This window comes from Phoca vitulina, unplaced genomic scaffold, assembly GCF_004348235.1.
Source record: "Phoca vitulina isolate PV1807 unplaced genomic scaffold, GSC_HSeal_1.0 scaffold2, whole genome shotgun sequence".
Taxonomy (NCBI): domain Eukaryota; kingdom Metazoa; phylum Chordata; class Mammalia; order Carnivora; family Phocidae; genus Phoca; species Phoca vitulina.
In genome coordinates, this window is record NW_022589705.1 from 88,776,911 (window position 1) to 88,791,903 (window position 14,993).

The following is a 14,993-nucleotide window of genomic DNA, read 5'->3' on the forward strand; positions in this document are numbered from 1 at the left end:
CGCAGACCCTATGGAGCCAAGATCTGGCCTTCGTTTTCAAAATCTGGAGGCATCAGGTTTTATTTTCGACAGAGGAACCTAAATCCCTGTGTCAGGGCCACGAAAGAAAGTGTACACGAAGGACACAGAGGGAGACTAGTGACTTCATTCCTCAACCACCCCCCCTGCACCGCTCCTGCTGTGTACCACACCCCGCACCTGGGGACAGCGTCAAACAAGCCCCTTCACGGTCTTAGAACGGGAACGACAAATGCGAGGGACACAGAGAATTCGCCGGCGTGTGTATGGATCTCACACGGCAGTCAAATCCTCACGCTCACGCCCCCTCGGGTTCTAGCACTGGCCGTCTGCTGCCTTTTTCTCAAAGGACAGCACGAACAGGAATGCAATTCCTGGCCCCACCTTTGCCCTCGGAACTTCGTACACATCCCTTTGGGGTGTCCCGAGAAGTCTGAGGCTGACATGACTGTCCCTGGCGCTCTTCCTGCCGATGTGCTCGGCATCCAGTGTGCTTCCTATAATTTTCTTTATCAGGAAACACACAGCGGAGGTGTGTCTGTCACACATACACATGACAGCGAGTCATCAGACGGGCATCCATATGCCTCAGGATGTTCAGCCGGCTGGCTGCTGGGGAGCTGACTTCAATGCAGCCTAGAGGAGGGATGTGCTGCATCCTCGGGGCTCAGCCTCCCCCCCACCCCCCGCTGCCCCACCAAAGGCTCCATGGGAGCGTAGAATCAGCTGGGCTCAGATCACAGAAGACTTCATAGACCAAGTATAGACCTGGGAGAAAAAGCCACACAGAGTAGCGCTGACCTTCAACTTCGAATTTGCAACATTCAGCCTGACCATGACAAGGAGTGAACGCACAAAGAGCAATGAGAGCTTGACCTCCCTTACAAAGAGATTATCAAACTTTATTGCAGCATCTCACAGCAGAAACAAGTTTGCAAGGCCAGGACTATCTTGGGATCTTCAGAGGGGGTGCCCAGGGCTCCAGGGCACGGCGGAGGGGAGCAAGATGCTGCCGGGAGGGTGGCCACACCCAGGGAGACGATCTGTCCCCCAGAGCTCTTGCTGTGCCACACTGCAGGGGACCAGAGCCTCTGGCCAGGAGCTTCCAAAGGGAAAGGACACGGGGTGGGGAGGGCGGGGGACAGGCTCAGGGCACCATGCGCCACCACTTGAAGGAGAAGGGCTGCCGGCGCACGTTGGTGCCACAGTGCACCTCCCCGTGCAGCATGTGGTACGGGGTGAAGTCGTCGATGAAGGTGCAGTGGAGGCCCAGCGGCTCCAGCAGGGACCGCACCTTCTCCTCCAGGCAGCATTGGCCATCGGTGATGGGTCCGAAGGGCTTGGGGATGCCCAGGTGCTTCCCCAGCACCAGCATGTTCACCTGCAAAGAAGCGGGGTCCCAGCCCAGGGCCAAAGGCATGCAGCCTGCCTCACTGCCCGTGGGTCCGCTTTTCCTTCTGACCTTCCAAAATAGCAGCCCCGCTTCACAGATGGGGAAACAGAGGCCCAGAAAGGTAAAGTGGGCTACTTCCGGCCACCCTGCTGGTCTGGGCCTCAGACCCAAGTCTGTCAGACTCCAGGGCCCATGTTCTCTCCTTCCCACCCGCCACCTTCTGGCAAACTCTCTATTACTCAAGGCTCAGCTCAGGTGGCACCCCCTCTGGAAAGCCGCCCATGAGTCCCCGGACTCTGGTAGTTAGTGCTCCTCCTCTCTGCTCCCCCCACAGCTGCCAGCCCAGGGCCTGGCCCATAGCCAGCACTTAGTAAATATCCCATGACTGGATGAATACATGATTACCTTCTTGGTAGCACTCTCCATGTATTATCATTTATGGAAATGACTGTTTTCTCTCTTATACTGGGCGGTGAAAGGAGGAGGATTCTGGCTCTAGGCCAACATGGGTTTGAATCGCAGCCCTGCTACTCAATAGCTGTGTGACCTTAGGCAAGTCACTTCACCTCTCTGAGCCTCATCAGCAAAATGAGCCCAAATGGGTTTCTGTTACTGTGACGATTAGACGTCCTGCTCAGGAACAGGTGCAGGGTCAGTCTCCAGGGCTCAGGAGTCAGGGAAGGGCCTCTCATTCTCTGTTATGGTCCAGACACAGCCCCTGCTGAGTGTCTTGCACCCTGAATTTCTCTGCCCGTTCCACGCTCATGCCCCCACCTCCCACTGCGGGCTCCTGGGGTGAGTAACAGCTCATGCTCAGGCTCCTTCCAGAGCCTCCAGCAGCCAAGGCACAGAGTGGAGCTGATGACTTCACTCGTGATGCCTCATCCCCTGGCCGCCGGCATCAGCCTTCTTTCCTGCCTAGGAAACCCGGCTGGGCTGACATGGAGAAACAAAACGCTTGGGGCCAAGGAATTTTAGTCAAGGTGCCCCCTCCTGCCTTGTTTTAACCACAGAACCTCTTCTTCTAAATAAAATCTTCTGCGGTACCTTGATGCCCAAAACAAAACAAACCCAAACCACTGGCTTTGAGGCACCGTCTTGGAACCCCAGTGACCTGGGGAAACCAGTCTGGCGTCCTCTGTGCCGGGGGCTCGGGCTCCTCCCTGAAGGTGACCTCCAGCCCCAGCAGGAGAGGGCGGCTGAGGGGCCCCAGCAGCACTGGCTGAGGTTTCTGCCTGGCCCTCGGGTATCCTTTGGAGCTACAGAGTCAGGGCACAGGGATGGTAAAAATACAATAGATGGCTTTGGGATGGTGCTTGGCGGGGAGGGGGGCGGTCACGGTTAAAAGTTCTCGACAAAGGCGGGCTCCCCCTCAAGTCCACCCTTCAGAGGAGAGAAGCCACCCAGCCTGGGCAGCGCTAGCCTCACGCCCCCGGAGAAGCCTTCCCGGACCACCCCGTCTGAAATGGTGCCCCACCTCGATCCCTTCCAAACGCGACCTGAGAGCCGGCGTTAGCTGCCTGTTCCGTCCGCCGCGCACCCGCAGCACCCCACACAGGGAAGCCCTCAGGGGGCAGTGCCACGTGGTGAGGGCATGGGCTCTGCAGCCAGACCCCCGGCTGCGAACCCCAGCTCGAAATCCCATTTTACCAGCTGTGTGCTCTTGCGCCAGAGACCTGACCTCTCTGTGCCTCATCTGCGAAGTGGGAGCGGGTGAGAGTCTCGGGTTCCCAGGGCGGTTGTGAGATGCCCAGAGCCACCCTGTGAGCCACGCGGACCCCAAGCAGACAGCCAAGCCCTCCGGATCCGCGCCCAGGGTCCCTGACTTAAGGCCATTAGCAAAGGCGGGCCGACCCCAAAGACCACCTCCTCACCATGTTTGGAAAATAGGCTCTGGCCTTGAGGATCCCGCTGACCTCCTCCTGGAGCTTGAAGAGCTGGGGGATGTCAATGATGTCCCGCTCGGTCAGGCCCAGCTCCCGCTTCAGCACCTCCCGGTTCCAGTTGATGCATTTCTGGGGTGGGGAGGTGGGGGGCGGTGGGCATGGCCGGGCCAACTCGGGCAGGGGTGGGGGGGCAATGAGAAGGTGGAGGGCCAGGGTGGGGGTGACAGGGCACAGCAGGGCCGCCGCGAGGAGGGGGTGGGGACCACGGTGGGGGAGGGCGGTCTGGGGCTGAGGCCTGGCCAAGGGAAGGACCAGGGACAGGGTCAGGAAGGCAGTGACGCACACCTCTTTTCCTTCCCTCCTTCCCTCGTTCTGCTTGCTCAGTCCCTCGACCTCTGGCTTCTGCCTGTGTGTCCCTGTCTTTCCGGCCACTCTGTGTCTCTCTAGCCCTCGGCCTCTCTCCTGCCGGTCGCTCTGTCTCTGAGAGTTTCACCTGTCTTGCTGTGGCTCCAGCTTTCTCGACTTCCTTCCTTTCTTTTCCACGCATCACTCGCGTGTGTTCCCACAGTGGTGACTAAAGTCTGTCTGTCTGTCCCACACACATTTACCCAAATCCCAAAGCCATTCGCCACCAAGCCGACACGCAGCCGGTGGGAGGCTCTGCCTTGAGCCTCCAAGGGAAGGGAAGGCGGTGGGGTGGGTGGTTCAGTCTGCCCGGCACCCCGGCTAGTACCTCCACGTATGAGTTATGTTCTCTCAGTTTCTTGTCTGACAGAATGTCCTTTATTTTCTGTTTTTTTTCTGTCATGGAGAAAAAAGAAAAAAGAATGCAGATGAATTCAGAGGTCGATTTCCCTCTTCCCAGTAGGCACAGTGGGGACTCAGTTTTCCCATCTAGAAAATGGGCGCAGTTATAATTTCTAGCTCACAGGTTCGTTGTGAGCATCTAGGAGGCAGACGCCTTTAATAAAATATTTCATCAGTGTAAGTTCTCCTTAAAAGTGTTTCTCTCACTCCCTTAAATTATCTCCAAAGGCAAACAGAGGTCTAACCGTTGCCTGATATTAGATAAAAATTCTCAGCCGTGGAGACTTACCAACCTCTGACCCAGCCCATGTCTGCGGACTTTAAGCTTTCCTTCTGTGCTCCAGCCAGACGGGGAACTTTCTTTCATTCATCCATCCATTCATTCATTCATTCAGCATTTGAGCCAGACTGAACTTTCTTCAGGTCCTCAAACACATTTCGCTTTCTCCTGTCTCTGTGCCTTTGCATTCACTGTTCCCTCTGTCTGAGATATCACTCTTCCTCTCAACCCACTGCCCCATTGGGCGAACTCCTGCTCATTCCTCATGCTCCTGCTTGGTCTTTGCCTCCTCCAGGAAGCCTCCCTTGGACTCCTCCCAAATATTCCCAAAGCGCCTGTGCCATTGTTGTTTATTTGACTCACTTCCCCAGGACCGTGAGCCCCGACAGTGACAGCGGGGAGCTACCCTGCCCTGTTCACACAGCATCCCCAGCACTCAGCACAATGCCTGGTGCACAGTAGGTGCTCAGAAGGTAGCTATTGCCCGAATACCCCCATCTGGTGACAGGAGACTACGTGAAGGCAGAGAAAGGACCCTGGATGGAAGAACAAGGCAAAGCCAACTTACTCTTAATGCCTTCAAATAGCACAGCCTCCCCATGGCCCTCCTTTAGCTGCTCCTCAAACAATCTGTAGCAGGACCTGGGGCTGGCCAGGAGCAGCCTGAAGCCCTAGAGGCAGAAACACTGGGGTCAGAGGTCAGCTTTGCCCCTGGGGCTCCCAGAAATGTGGGCGTGGACCCAGGCTGGCCAATCTCCTTCGTGCCCCCTCCTGGGGTTGAGGGAAAGATGGTCAGGCCTATAAGGCCGGGCCTCCCAAGCAGAGTGCTGAGCAATGCTTGGGAGCCCAGGGAGCAGGCGTGTGGCCTCCTTCAGGCAGCCCCCCCAGACTGCACCTTCTTGTGTGCTGGGACGAAGCTCAGGAACTCGTCCACGTGACCCACAAACAGCCAGTCGGAGTAGAGCTTCACTGGGGCCTGCACCTGTTGGGCACTGAGGAAGTCCTGCACGGCCTGGTGCATCTCCTGGCTCTCAGCACTGCCAACACAGGATAAAGGGAGCGTTACGGGGAGCGAGGGGCAACAGGAGGGCCTCTAGAGGAATGGAGGCTTGGCAAAGGGGTCGAGGTTCTCCTTCAGCTACAGAAGGGATTCGGAAGCCTGGATACCTTTATTCTATCCTCGAACATTGGAGGAATTTACGATTTGCCATTCTAGTTTTTTTGGGGGGAAACTGAGGCACCAAGTCAGTACAGTGAAAAAGACCAGAGCTTAGCCTCAGAGCGCACTGCCCATTGACTCAGCCCAGATGCTGGTGTTGTGGGTAAACATGGGGCTTGCCCATATTATCCAGAGATGTGGAGAGCCGATCCAACCTGAGTGGGTAATCCCTTGTCGGATTGTAGCCTTGGGACATTCCTTCACCTCTATGGGCTTCAGTTTTCTCTTTGCCCTGGTTTCCAAGGGTCTTCCTGATCTAGCCCTTTGCTCTCTCTCACTCAGTCTGTTCCAGCCACTCTGGCCTTCTTGAACACACCCAGTTCAGTCCTGCTGCAGGGCCTTTGCACATGCTCTTTCATCTGCCAGGAACCCTCTATCCCAGATCTCCCCACAGCCATGTCCTTATTGTCATCAGGCCTTAGCTCAAGAGCTGTCTTCTCAGCAAGGCCCTCCTTAGTCACCCTAACATTCCCATTCCTCCTCTGCCCCTCTCTTTTTTGTTTTCTTTGCTATTTGAAATTATCTTATTTGTTTACCTTTGTGTCCCCCCCACTAGGATAGCGGCAAGGCCTTGTCTGTCACGCTCATGGCTGCCTTCCTTCCCAGCACCTGCCTAGTGCCTGACACACAGTAGGTGCTCAGTAAATATTCACTGATGGAAAAGGGTGTAAGTGGCTGAGCTGGAATTTGAGCTTGGGTCTACCGGGCTCCTAAGCTGTATTCGTCACTCTGCACTTGATTCCTCTCCAAGTCCCTAAAGTTTATTGAGGCCCTTGGGCTGGGAGCAAGTAGGGGAGGCTTCCATTGCAGCCTCTGCTTTTCCTTGGCATCCCTGGGTCTCCCATTTACCCTCCTGTCCCTGCCCTCCTCACCTGGGGTACCTGCTGCTCCCAATGAGGATCCTGCCCAGAGGGTATTTCTTCCTCCCGACCGTGACCGGGGGGCTCACTTCCAGGTTTCCAAAGGAGTCAAAGGTAGTAACCTCTCCTGTTTCAGGTCCTCGAGTCACATAGCCAAAATCTGGACCCTGAGATGGGAGAGGCATGGGCCAAGTATTAGAGAACATGGCCCCTGCGTGGGGACAGGGTGGGGGCCAAGCCACAGGCAGGATTTGGTAGTGGTCCGAGCTGGTACAGAGCAGACGCTGCTATGATCTGGGGGATGCCGAAGGAGTGCTGACTCAGGGGGTAAGAAAAGGGTCGAGCGCTTGCTGAGTGCGTCATGCGTGCCCACTGCTTTGTAAACCTTAACTCAGGTGTAACAACGAATCTATAAAGTATCATTTTTGTCCTCATTCTGCAGAGAAGAATGAAGGTCAGAGCCGTGGGTGGCTTCTTCGGCCCCACAGCCTGCTGGTGGAGGGATCTGAGCTGTCTCTCCAGCAAGCCCTCTAGGACCACACCGTGCTGCTTCCTGACTGGGCTGGAACTGGCTTCACCCAGTGGCTGTGACATCCCCACTTGGATCTTCGTGGGAAGAATGGGTGGGTGACACATCTCATCCCCTCTGTGCATTTCCTATGGCTGCTGGAACACATCCAGTAGGGGCTTAAAACAACACACATGTATTCTTTTTGGCTCTGGAGGTCAGAAGTCTGAAAGCAGTCTCATGGGGCTAACATCAGGGTGTGGGGGCGCTGGTTCCTTCAGGAGCCTCTGAGTCTGTTTCCTTGTTCTTTCAGCTCCTAGTGGCTGCGTGGCTGGTGGTCTCTTCTCTCGTCTTCAAGGTGCATCGCTATGTCCTGTGTTTCCACCATCACATGCCTTCTCCCACTCCGTCCTCCCTCTTCCAAGGAGCACCATGATGGTAGAGAGCCTGCCAGATAACTCAGGGGCACCTCCCCATCTCAGGGTCCCTGACTTAATCACATCTGCCAACTCCTTTTGCCATAAGAAAGCATCAGGTCCCAGGGATTAGCACAAGGCTGTGTTTGAGCACCACCATTTTGTCTACTGCACTAGCCCTAGCTTTCTACAAAAGGGAGGTCATTCCCAATCCCTCTTCTCCCTTCCTCTCTAACACCCATGCCAGCCTGACTCCCATGCCCCCTGTGCCCTGGAAACTTCATGACCACACAGCTGAGCCCAAAGGGCCGTGCCCTCCAGCACTGGGGGAGTCTGCTGGTCACACCCATGTCCTCCGCACACTCTCTGTGCTTGGCCTTCCTGACACTGCAGGCTCTTGGGTCCTGCCCCTCAGTCTCCTGTGCATGGGATGGGGTGCCCCCAGCCTTGTCCCTACTCTTTTATTCTCTATAATTCTCTTCCTCCTGGTGCTGTCACCTAGTCTCGCCGAACACCGACCATGTGCCGACAACCCCACATATCTATCTCCTGTCTGCACTTCCCCACCAGCCCCAGACGGGCATCCACCGCTCACTTGACTTCCCACTCGGATGTCCACCAAATAGCTCACACTTGCCCCAAATGGAACTGCTGACCCCTCTACCCTCATCCCCTGTCCCTCCCACAGTCCTCCCCAGCTCAGGGAATGGTGGCCACTGCTCACAAATGTCAAAGCCTGCTGTCACCTTTGGCTTCCCTCGCTCTCATAGAGGTCAGGGAATCCTGTTGGCTCGGCCCTCAAAGCATGTCCAGAATGTGGCCACTTCCTGCGCCCAACCCTGCTCCCCAGGTCTGCGCCCCCATCGCCTCTCACCAGTGACTGTGCCTGCCCCCACCTCCACACTGCCTGCCCCCGCCCCCCGTCGTCCATTCTCAACAAGGGGCCAGAGCTTCCCTTTTATAACACTCATCAGGTCATAATCCTCCTCTATTTAAGACCCTGCAACAATCCCCATTTTCCCAGAGTTTAAACAAATAGCCTTGCAGTGGCCCACAGGACCTGCCCCCCACTCAGTCCCCATCACCTCTCTGACAGTCTCTCCTTCCACCCTTCCTTCATTTCCCCCTCCCCCAAATCAATACAGCTTTTATTGCATCTTTCAAATATCACAAATAGGTCTGAAAAATCATCCGGCATCTTGCTGTTTCTGTAGCTGGACAACATATGATCTTACTCATCAGCCTGCTGAGCCGTTCCTTTTTCAGAAACATAAATACCTCCCCAAATTTTCTGATATCCTTATTTTTAACTCTTGTGGCTTGCTGAATCAAAGCAGCTGAGTTTGATACAAGTTCAATGTCATTTCCTTCAAGAATTAACTCATCTTTCTGGGCTTGAGATACTGAACGAGCAACACCTGGCTTCACTTGAACCCTGCAGACACATTTTTCACCCAGGAAATTTTGGATTTCAACAAAAGAACCATTCTCCTGAATAACAAGGTTGATGGGGAAGTGAGTGTACCCAGAGCTCATCTTGTAACGGAAACCCCGGGGCCACGCCCTTGACCACATTCTGTACGAAACTCCAGATAATACAGATAGGGCGAATGGCAGCCAGTTCTGTTCTAGTGCCCATTTGTCCACTTAGAGCCTCTTCTTCCTCCCAAGGAGACTGACTTCTACATTGATGTGATTGAAGTCCCTCCGCAGGGCTCCCTAGGGCCCTTTGCAATAATAGCGCATCCCTTCAGAGTGATGACATTTTCTGGAACGTCGACAGTCTGATCGCTGAGAATGGTGTTCATTCTCAGTAGGTGCGGCACAGAGATCCCACCCTTCCTCTTGCTAGCTCTGCTCCACCCCTTCTGGGCTCCTCACTCTTCACTGAACATGCCAGTCTTGCTGCTGCCTCAGGGCCTTTGCACTGACTGTTTCTTCTGCCTAGAATACTCTTCACCCAGACATCCATACAGCCAACTCTTTCACCTCTTTGGAGTTTTTGCTCCAGTGTCCGCTTCTCAAAGAGGTCACCTCAAAAAGGTCAGGCCTACCCTGACCATCCTATTTAAATTTGCAATGTAATCCCCCCACCACTCTGGCACCTGGGAGCCCCTTGATTCTGTTTTTTTCTTGCTATAGCCCTGGATTCCACTCTCCAATATACAATATAATTTATTTATCCACTGTACTTATTGTTTATCGTCTGTCTTTCTGGGCTAGAATGTCACCTCTGTGGGGGCGGGATCCTTGGCATTGCTCACCGACACATTCCAAGTGCCTGGAGCAAGGCTGGGCACAGAGAACGGGCTCAAAGAATAGTGGATGAATGAATGAAAAATCCATATAAGTCATTGCCTTGGCCATTGCCACGAAAGCGGCTCAGTTCCACAGGCTGCAGGCTTGGACTTCTGAAGGCAAATGAAGGTGCCCCCTTTGCAGAAGTGGCCCCCCAGGAGTGGGAGGCGCAGGGGACACTCCCACGTGCTACCCGATGCAGCTTCCGGCACAGACTTAGACACGTGTCACCCTGTTCGCTCTCCTCCAGTCTCTGTTCACCGAAGCCCCAGAGTGCGCAAATCCATTCTTGAAAACTGCTGATCTCCCACTTTACTAACCGGAGAGCAAACCTTGGCTCAGCTCTTGCACTCATTCGTATCGAGCTGGCTTTAATAGCATTATTTTGTTTTAATTCTGTTTACCTTCACGGTTGCCTTCTATTTATGGTAAGTACCGCTGGTTTTCCACTTAAAGGTGGTATAACGCTTACTGACATTGTCTTACTGGAAGAATACCCAGTGAGCGTCAAGCTGGGTGCTGAGCGACCTGTGAGCAGTGATGGGCACCACGGCCTCAGACCCTGCCCTGCTGGTGCTGATGGCCCAGCAGGGAAACAAAAGGGAAGTAAGAAATCAGTGATTTATAACAGAACACTCCCGAAAAAACCAATGAGGTGCTGTAGCCGAGAATGCCAGGGGCTGAGGCGGGGTGTCCTTCAGCATCAGGGATGGTCTCACTGAGGAGAGCACTGCAGCGGAGACGTGAAGGCTGGGACAGTCAGCCATGTGAAGCGGGAAGGGCATTGGAGGCAGAGGGAACAGCATATGCAAAGGCTATGAGGTGAGGAGCAGTTGGGCACATTTGAAGAACAGGAAGGAGGCCCGCGGGGTTGGAGCTGGGTGAGGGACAGGGAAAGTGGCCCATGATGATGAGTTTGGAAAAGCCGATGGGGACGTTGTCTGGTGACAAGTTTGACTTTTAGCCCAATTCTCTTCCTGAGTGATGTGAGTCAGAAAACCACAGCCGTGCTTGCCTATGAACACATCGCAGCCCCTCGCCCCAGGCTGGGTGTGGGAGAGGGGAGGACCCCTGTGCTGAGGCATCTGTCTGCCTGGCAGGACTCTGGAGATGTGGCTGGTGACGTCAGAGAATCTGGCCTCTGTCACGCTTGGAATGTGGAAAGGGGGACAGGCCACTGCGCAGAGCAGGGCTGCAACCAGTGGGAGGGACCACGGTCCCAGCAGGCCAGCGGGGGTCCTGAAACAGGATTACCCTGATTCCGGGCGGAGAGACACTGTGGACCCTACAAAATCTCTGCGTTGGCACCACTCAGCTCAGGAGAGTGAGTGAGACTTGGACGAGTTGCTGAGTTGAACTCAGATTTCCTTTCAAAGCCTCCTGTGTGGGCAGGTCCGCCTCCCCTTCCCTGGGGCGCAGGGTGCTCCTCGGAAAGCCTTTCTTCAGAGCAAACCTTGCACCCCACACCCCACACTCTTTCCTCTGCACTTCCCCGGCGCCTGGACTCAGGGGCTCCTTGCACCCGGGGTGTGCGCCCAGCAGCATGCTGGGCACAGAGCTCGCCGGGCCAGACCCGCCTGGTTTCAGTGTCAGCTTCTCTCTTTTCATGTCACCTTGGAAAAGTGGCTGCCCCTCTCTGAGCCTCAGTTTCTTAATCTATAAAATGGGCCTAGTGATAGCATCTAGATTAAAGGTTGCTGGACAAATTAAATGAGTCAGTGCTTGTAAAGAATTTGGCATCATGTCTGACACAGAATGCATGCTCGATAAATATAACTATTCCTAGGATTATAATTCTGTGCTGAGTTTACGCGAACCTGCCGGGCTAGTCCAGCATGATTCACCAACATGTCACCCCCACCCCCGCCCCCGAACACATGCAGAGTCACATCTAGGCAATGACCACTCTGATCCCCAAACCCACCCCATATCCCAGATGGACCCGCCACAAAGCCCCCCCCACCCCCCACCAAAGACAGAGCCTCCAGCAGGGTATTGGGGAAGGTTCCAGTCCCGGTCCCACCCACCCCTTGCAGCAAGAGCATCTTCAGTGGGACAAGGATGCCGCAGCTTGATCTGATGTCCTTGGTAGGGTTATTTTGAGGACAGGCTGAGCTCATGGCTGGAAAGAGCTCCGGGAAAGGGGGAGCCAGATCTCATCTCAGTAGTGACAGAAATACTGCAGCCCACCCGAGTGACTGCTGCCCCAGCAGGAAGCGCACCTACTACGGAGCCAGGGTGCTCAGCCGCGGGTGGTGAGGAAGGAGGCCTCGGGCGGGGGGTAGCTCAGCAGTCGCAGGCCCCACCAGGACCTACCAGCATGCATTTGACGGGGAAATCCTTCAGGCCCCTGTTCCTCGGAGAGTCAAAGACCACAGGCAGGGTCTTGTGCGGGGCTTGGATGTAGCCGATCTCTATCTCGTCCTGTGCAGAGCGAGGGGAAGGAGGGCTGATGGGCTTGCTGTCCAGGTGACACCCAGCGCAGGGAGGGGGGCGTGGACCATTCACTCTCCCCCTGTGGTCAAGGGCAAATTCCTGTGCAGTGTTCGACCCCAGAGGAGGGACTCTGAGGAAGCAGAGCTTATTATTCTGTGTGTGCACAAACGGGCTCACCCCCACTCCTGGTGAGTGCTGGGGCTGGGTGCTGCGGTTGCTGGGGACTCGGTGAGTGAGCCTCAGGCCCTGTCCTCAGGGAGCTGGTCACCTAGAACCCAGAGTGAGGAGGTGATGGGCCGGGAAGGAGAGGCTCCTGATGGTGTTGGGACTGGCAGAGAAGGGGGGGCAGGTCAGACCCCGCTTCGCCAAAGGGGCAGAAGTCAGGAGGGCTCAGAAATGCACCTGGTACCAATCCTGTCTGTACTCTGCTAGACAGATGTGATGTCGGATGCGACCCCTCTTAGGCTGAGCCCCCTGAAATGGCCACACTTGTAGGTCAGAAATGGGGCTTCCAGCAATTTTAGACTGTTCAGTCCAACTTTTTTTTTTTTTTTAAAGATTTTATTTATTTGACGCAGAGAGAGAGAGAGAGAGCACAAGCAGAGGGAGCGACAGGCAGAGGGAGAGGGAGAAGCAGGCTCCCCAAGGAGCAGGGAGCCCGATGCGGGGCTCGATCCCAGGACCCTGGGATCATGACCTGAGCCGAAGGCAGTCGCTTAACCAACTGAGCCACCCAGGCGCCCCTGTTCAGTCCAACTTAACACAGACAGGACTTCAAGAAAGGAAGAGAGGGTGTTCTCTGTGGATTTAGGGGAGGGATGGGAGATTTTTGAAGGGGAAGCTTTCGAGCTGGGATTGTACAAGCGGGACCTGGGTGTTGGCGATGGGACCGGGGAGGACAGCGGAGAGAAGGAACAGCATGAGCAGAGGCACAGAGGTGCTGGGAGCAGGGCGAATGGCATGGAAGGGCAAAGAGCCCGAGAAAGCAAGCAAGTGGTGAGGAGGCTCACGAGGTCCAGTCGGCAGCCACTGCCCCATGCCGGGTGCTGGGTGCTGAGCTGAGTGAGACTCGGTTTCTGCTCTCAGGGAGCTCATGGCATGATGAGGGAGCCTGGCGCAGAAACAGAACAGCAATACAGGGTGGACAGCTGGCTTGCAAAAGGTGCGGGGCAGCCAGGTTGGGGGTGGGGGCCCTGGAAGCAGGCTGAGGGGGAGGAGGTGGGAACCATGGAAAGTGCTGGATGGAGCAGGAGTGTGGCCTGCTGGTGTGGTGGCTGAGCCCAGGAGGGCTGGCTTGGAGGGAGGGCCACAGGAGGGACTGGTCGGGCGCCAACCCCTTGAGCTTTGTGTCATTTCTGGAGGTCACCTGAGAGTTTTCAGGCAGGGAGGTGGCTTTCATCTTGGTGACCATGGCAGGCAGGCAAGGGCTGGCCTTAAACGTTGCTTTAATCACTTGCCTGAGCCCCCACATACCCAGACCCTCAGAGGCTCCTCACTTCCTGCCCATCTGAGGAAGGGTGGCCAGCAGGCCTCTAGGCCCAGCCTCAGGAGCCTGGGGCCTCCAGTGTCCCCTGACCCTCAGGAAGATCCACCCGGTGTGTCTCACCCCCGCCCCACAGGGCCACATACCTGCATCCACCGGTCATCGTTGCTCTGCTCCTTGGAGGGGATGGTCAGCTTGCACTTGGCTTCCCTGGCCAGAGCTGTCACTGACTTCAGGAAGTCCGCGTTTTCAAGCACCCTAGAAAGAGCAGAAAAGAAGTCCCTTAGTGCTCTGGATTCAGTGGACAGTGGCCTTGGCCAGGGACCCCTGCAGGGTCCCTAAGGGTGGAGCAAGAGCTGAGGCCTGGACGGAGTGGGGGAAGGGCAAGTGGCTGCTCAGGAGATGTTTGTGGCCTGGATGGAGATGCCCGGCTCATCCTGTCTCTCTGCTCTTAGCAAACATCTTACTGAACTCTTGCAACAACCCATGAGGGGACTAGCTGGTTGCCCTTCCATCCGGGAGAAGCCACAATGAAGAGGTCAACACTCAAAGTCATGCCATCTGGGGAGACAGCACCGGGATTTGAATCCAGGTCTCGCTGACTTTCAGCCTCCGTCCTGACCTCCAGGCAACCACCAGGTCACCCCTCACCCCTTCTGCCTGGAAGCAACCACAAGAGAAGAGGGGAGGGTGTCCCTGAGACCCCAGCATACTCAACAGGTGCTCTCAGATGGCAAGGTGGATGCCAAGGCTCCCCAGAGCAGCTTGTTAAAAGGCAGATGGGCCCCTTCCCCAGACCCCAGACCCCCCAGTTCTGAGGTTGGCCAGAAACATGCATTTGAAGTGGTTTCTGGTGCGGAAGGTCCACAGGCCACCCACTGAGCCCTGGCAGGCTGGCTCGTGGACTGAGGGTTTTCATCTGCCACGTCTAGCAAACACTATGGGCCTTCAGGAGAGAAAGGCGCCCTCTGCCTGCATATTAGGGCAGGAGAGTGAGGACAAAACAATAGCAACAGGAATTTCCCTGCCTTTTTATTCCAAACTGGCCAGAAGCCCTTGGCATGTTGCAGTAGGGGTCATTTTTCCCCATTTACACAGCAGATATTTCGGGGGCTGCCCTGTGGCCAGAACCCAGGGCCCTTCCTGGTGCATCTATGCCCCACCCCCTGGCACCCCAGGGCCCTCACCTGCACACGTACACCTCCTCCGGAGGCTGAGTGTTGGGGGTCATGATCCAGGGGGCCACGGAAGACCACGCTGTCTTGGAAAAGCAGGGTGGCGGGGAGCTCCTGTGAGGCATGGGTGAGCCCAGGGCTGTCACGGCAGCCGGGGCCTGACACCTACCGCTTCCCGGCTGGGCTCTGCACCCCGACCCTCGAGCTGGGCCGA

The 14,993-nt window shown here is 55.9% G+C and overlaps 1 protein-coding gene and 1 pseudogene across 1 annotated transcript in view; both read right to left on the bottom strand.

Moving 5' to 3' along the window:
• Positions 1 to 1,165: 1,165 nt before the first annotated feature.
• The window catches only part of PADI4 (peptidyl arginine deiminase 4), a 36,848-nt gene continuing 23,020 nt past the window's right edge, over positions 1,166 to 14,993 (bottom strand). Inside the window, 10 exon segments of the mRNA XM_032418279.1 lie at positions 1,166 to 1,399; positions 3,286 to 3,426; positions 4,031 to 4,098; positions 4,953 to 5,070; positions 5,292 to 5,421; positions 6,476 to 6,630; positions 12,002 to 12,109; positions 13,751 to 13,862; positions 14,792 to 14,848; positions 14,850 to 14,893. Of these exon segments, the coding sequence (XP_032274170.1) occupies positions 1,166 to 1,399; positions 3,286 to 3,426; positions 4,031 to 4,098; positions 4,953 to 5,070; positions 5,292 to 5,421; positions 6,476 to 6,630; positions 12,002 to 12,109; positions 13,751 to 13,862; positions 14,792 to 14,848; positions 14,850 to 14,893 (1,167 nt within the window).
• LOC116640991 lies at positions 8,619 to 9,195 on the bottom strand (annotated as a pseudogene).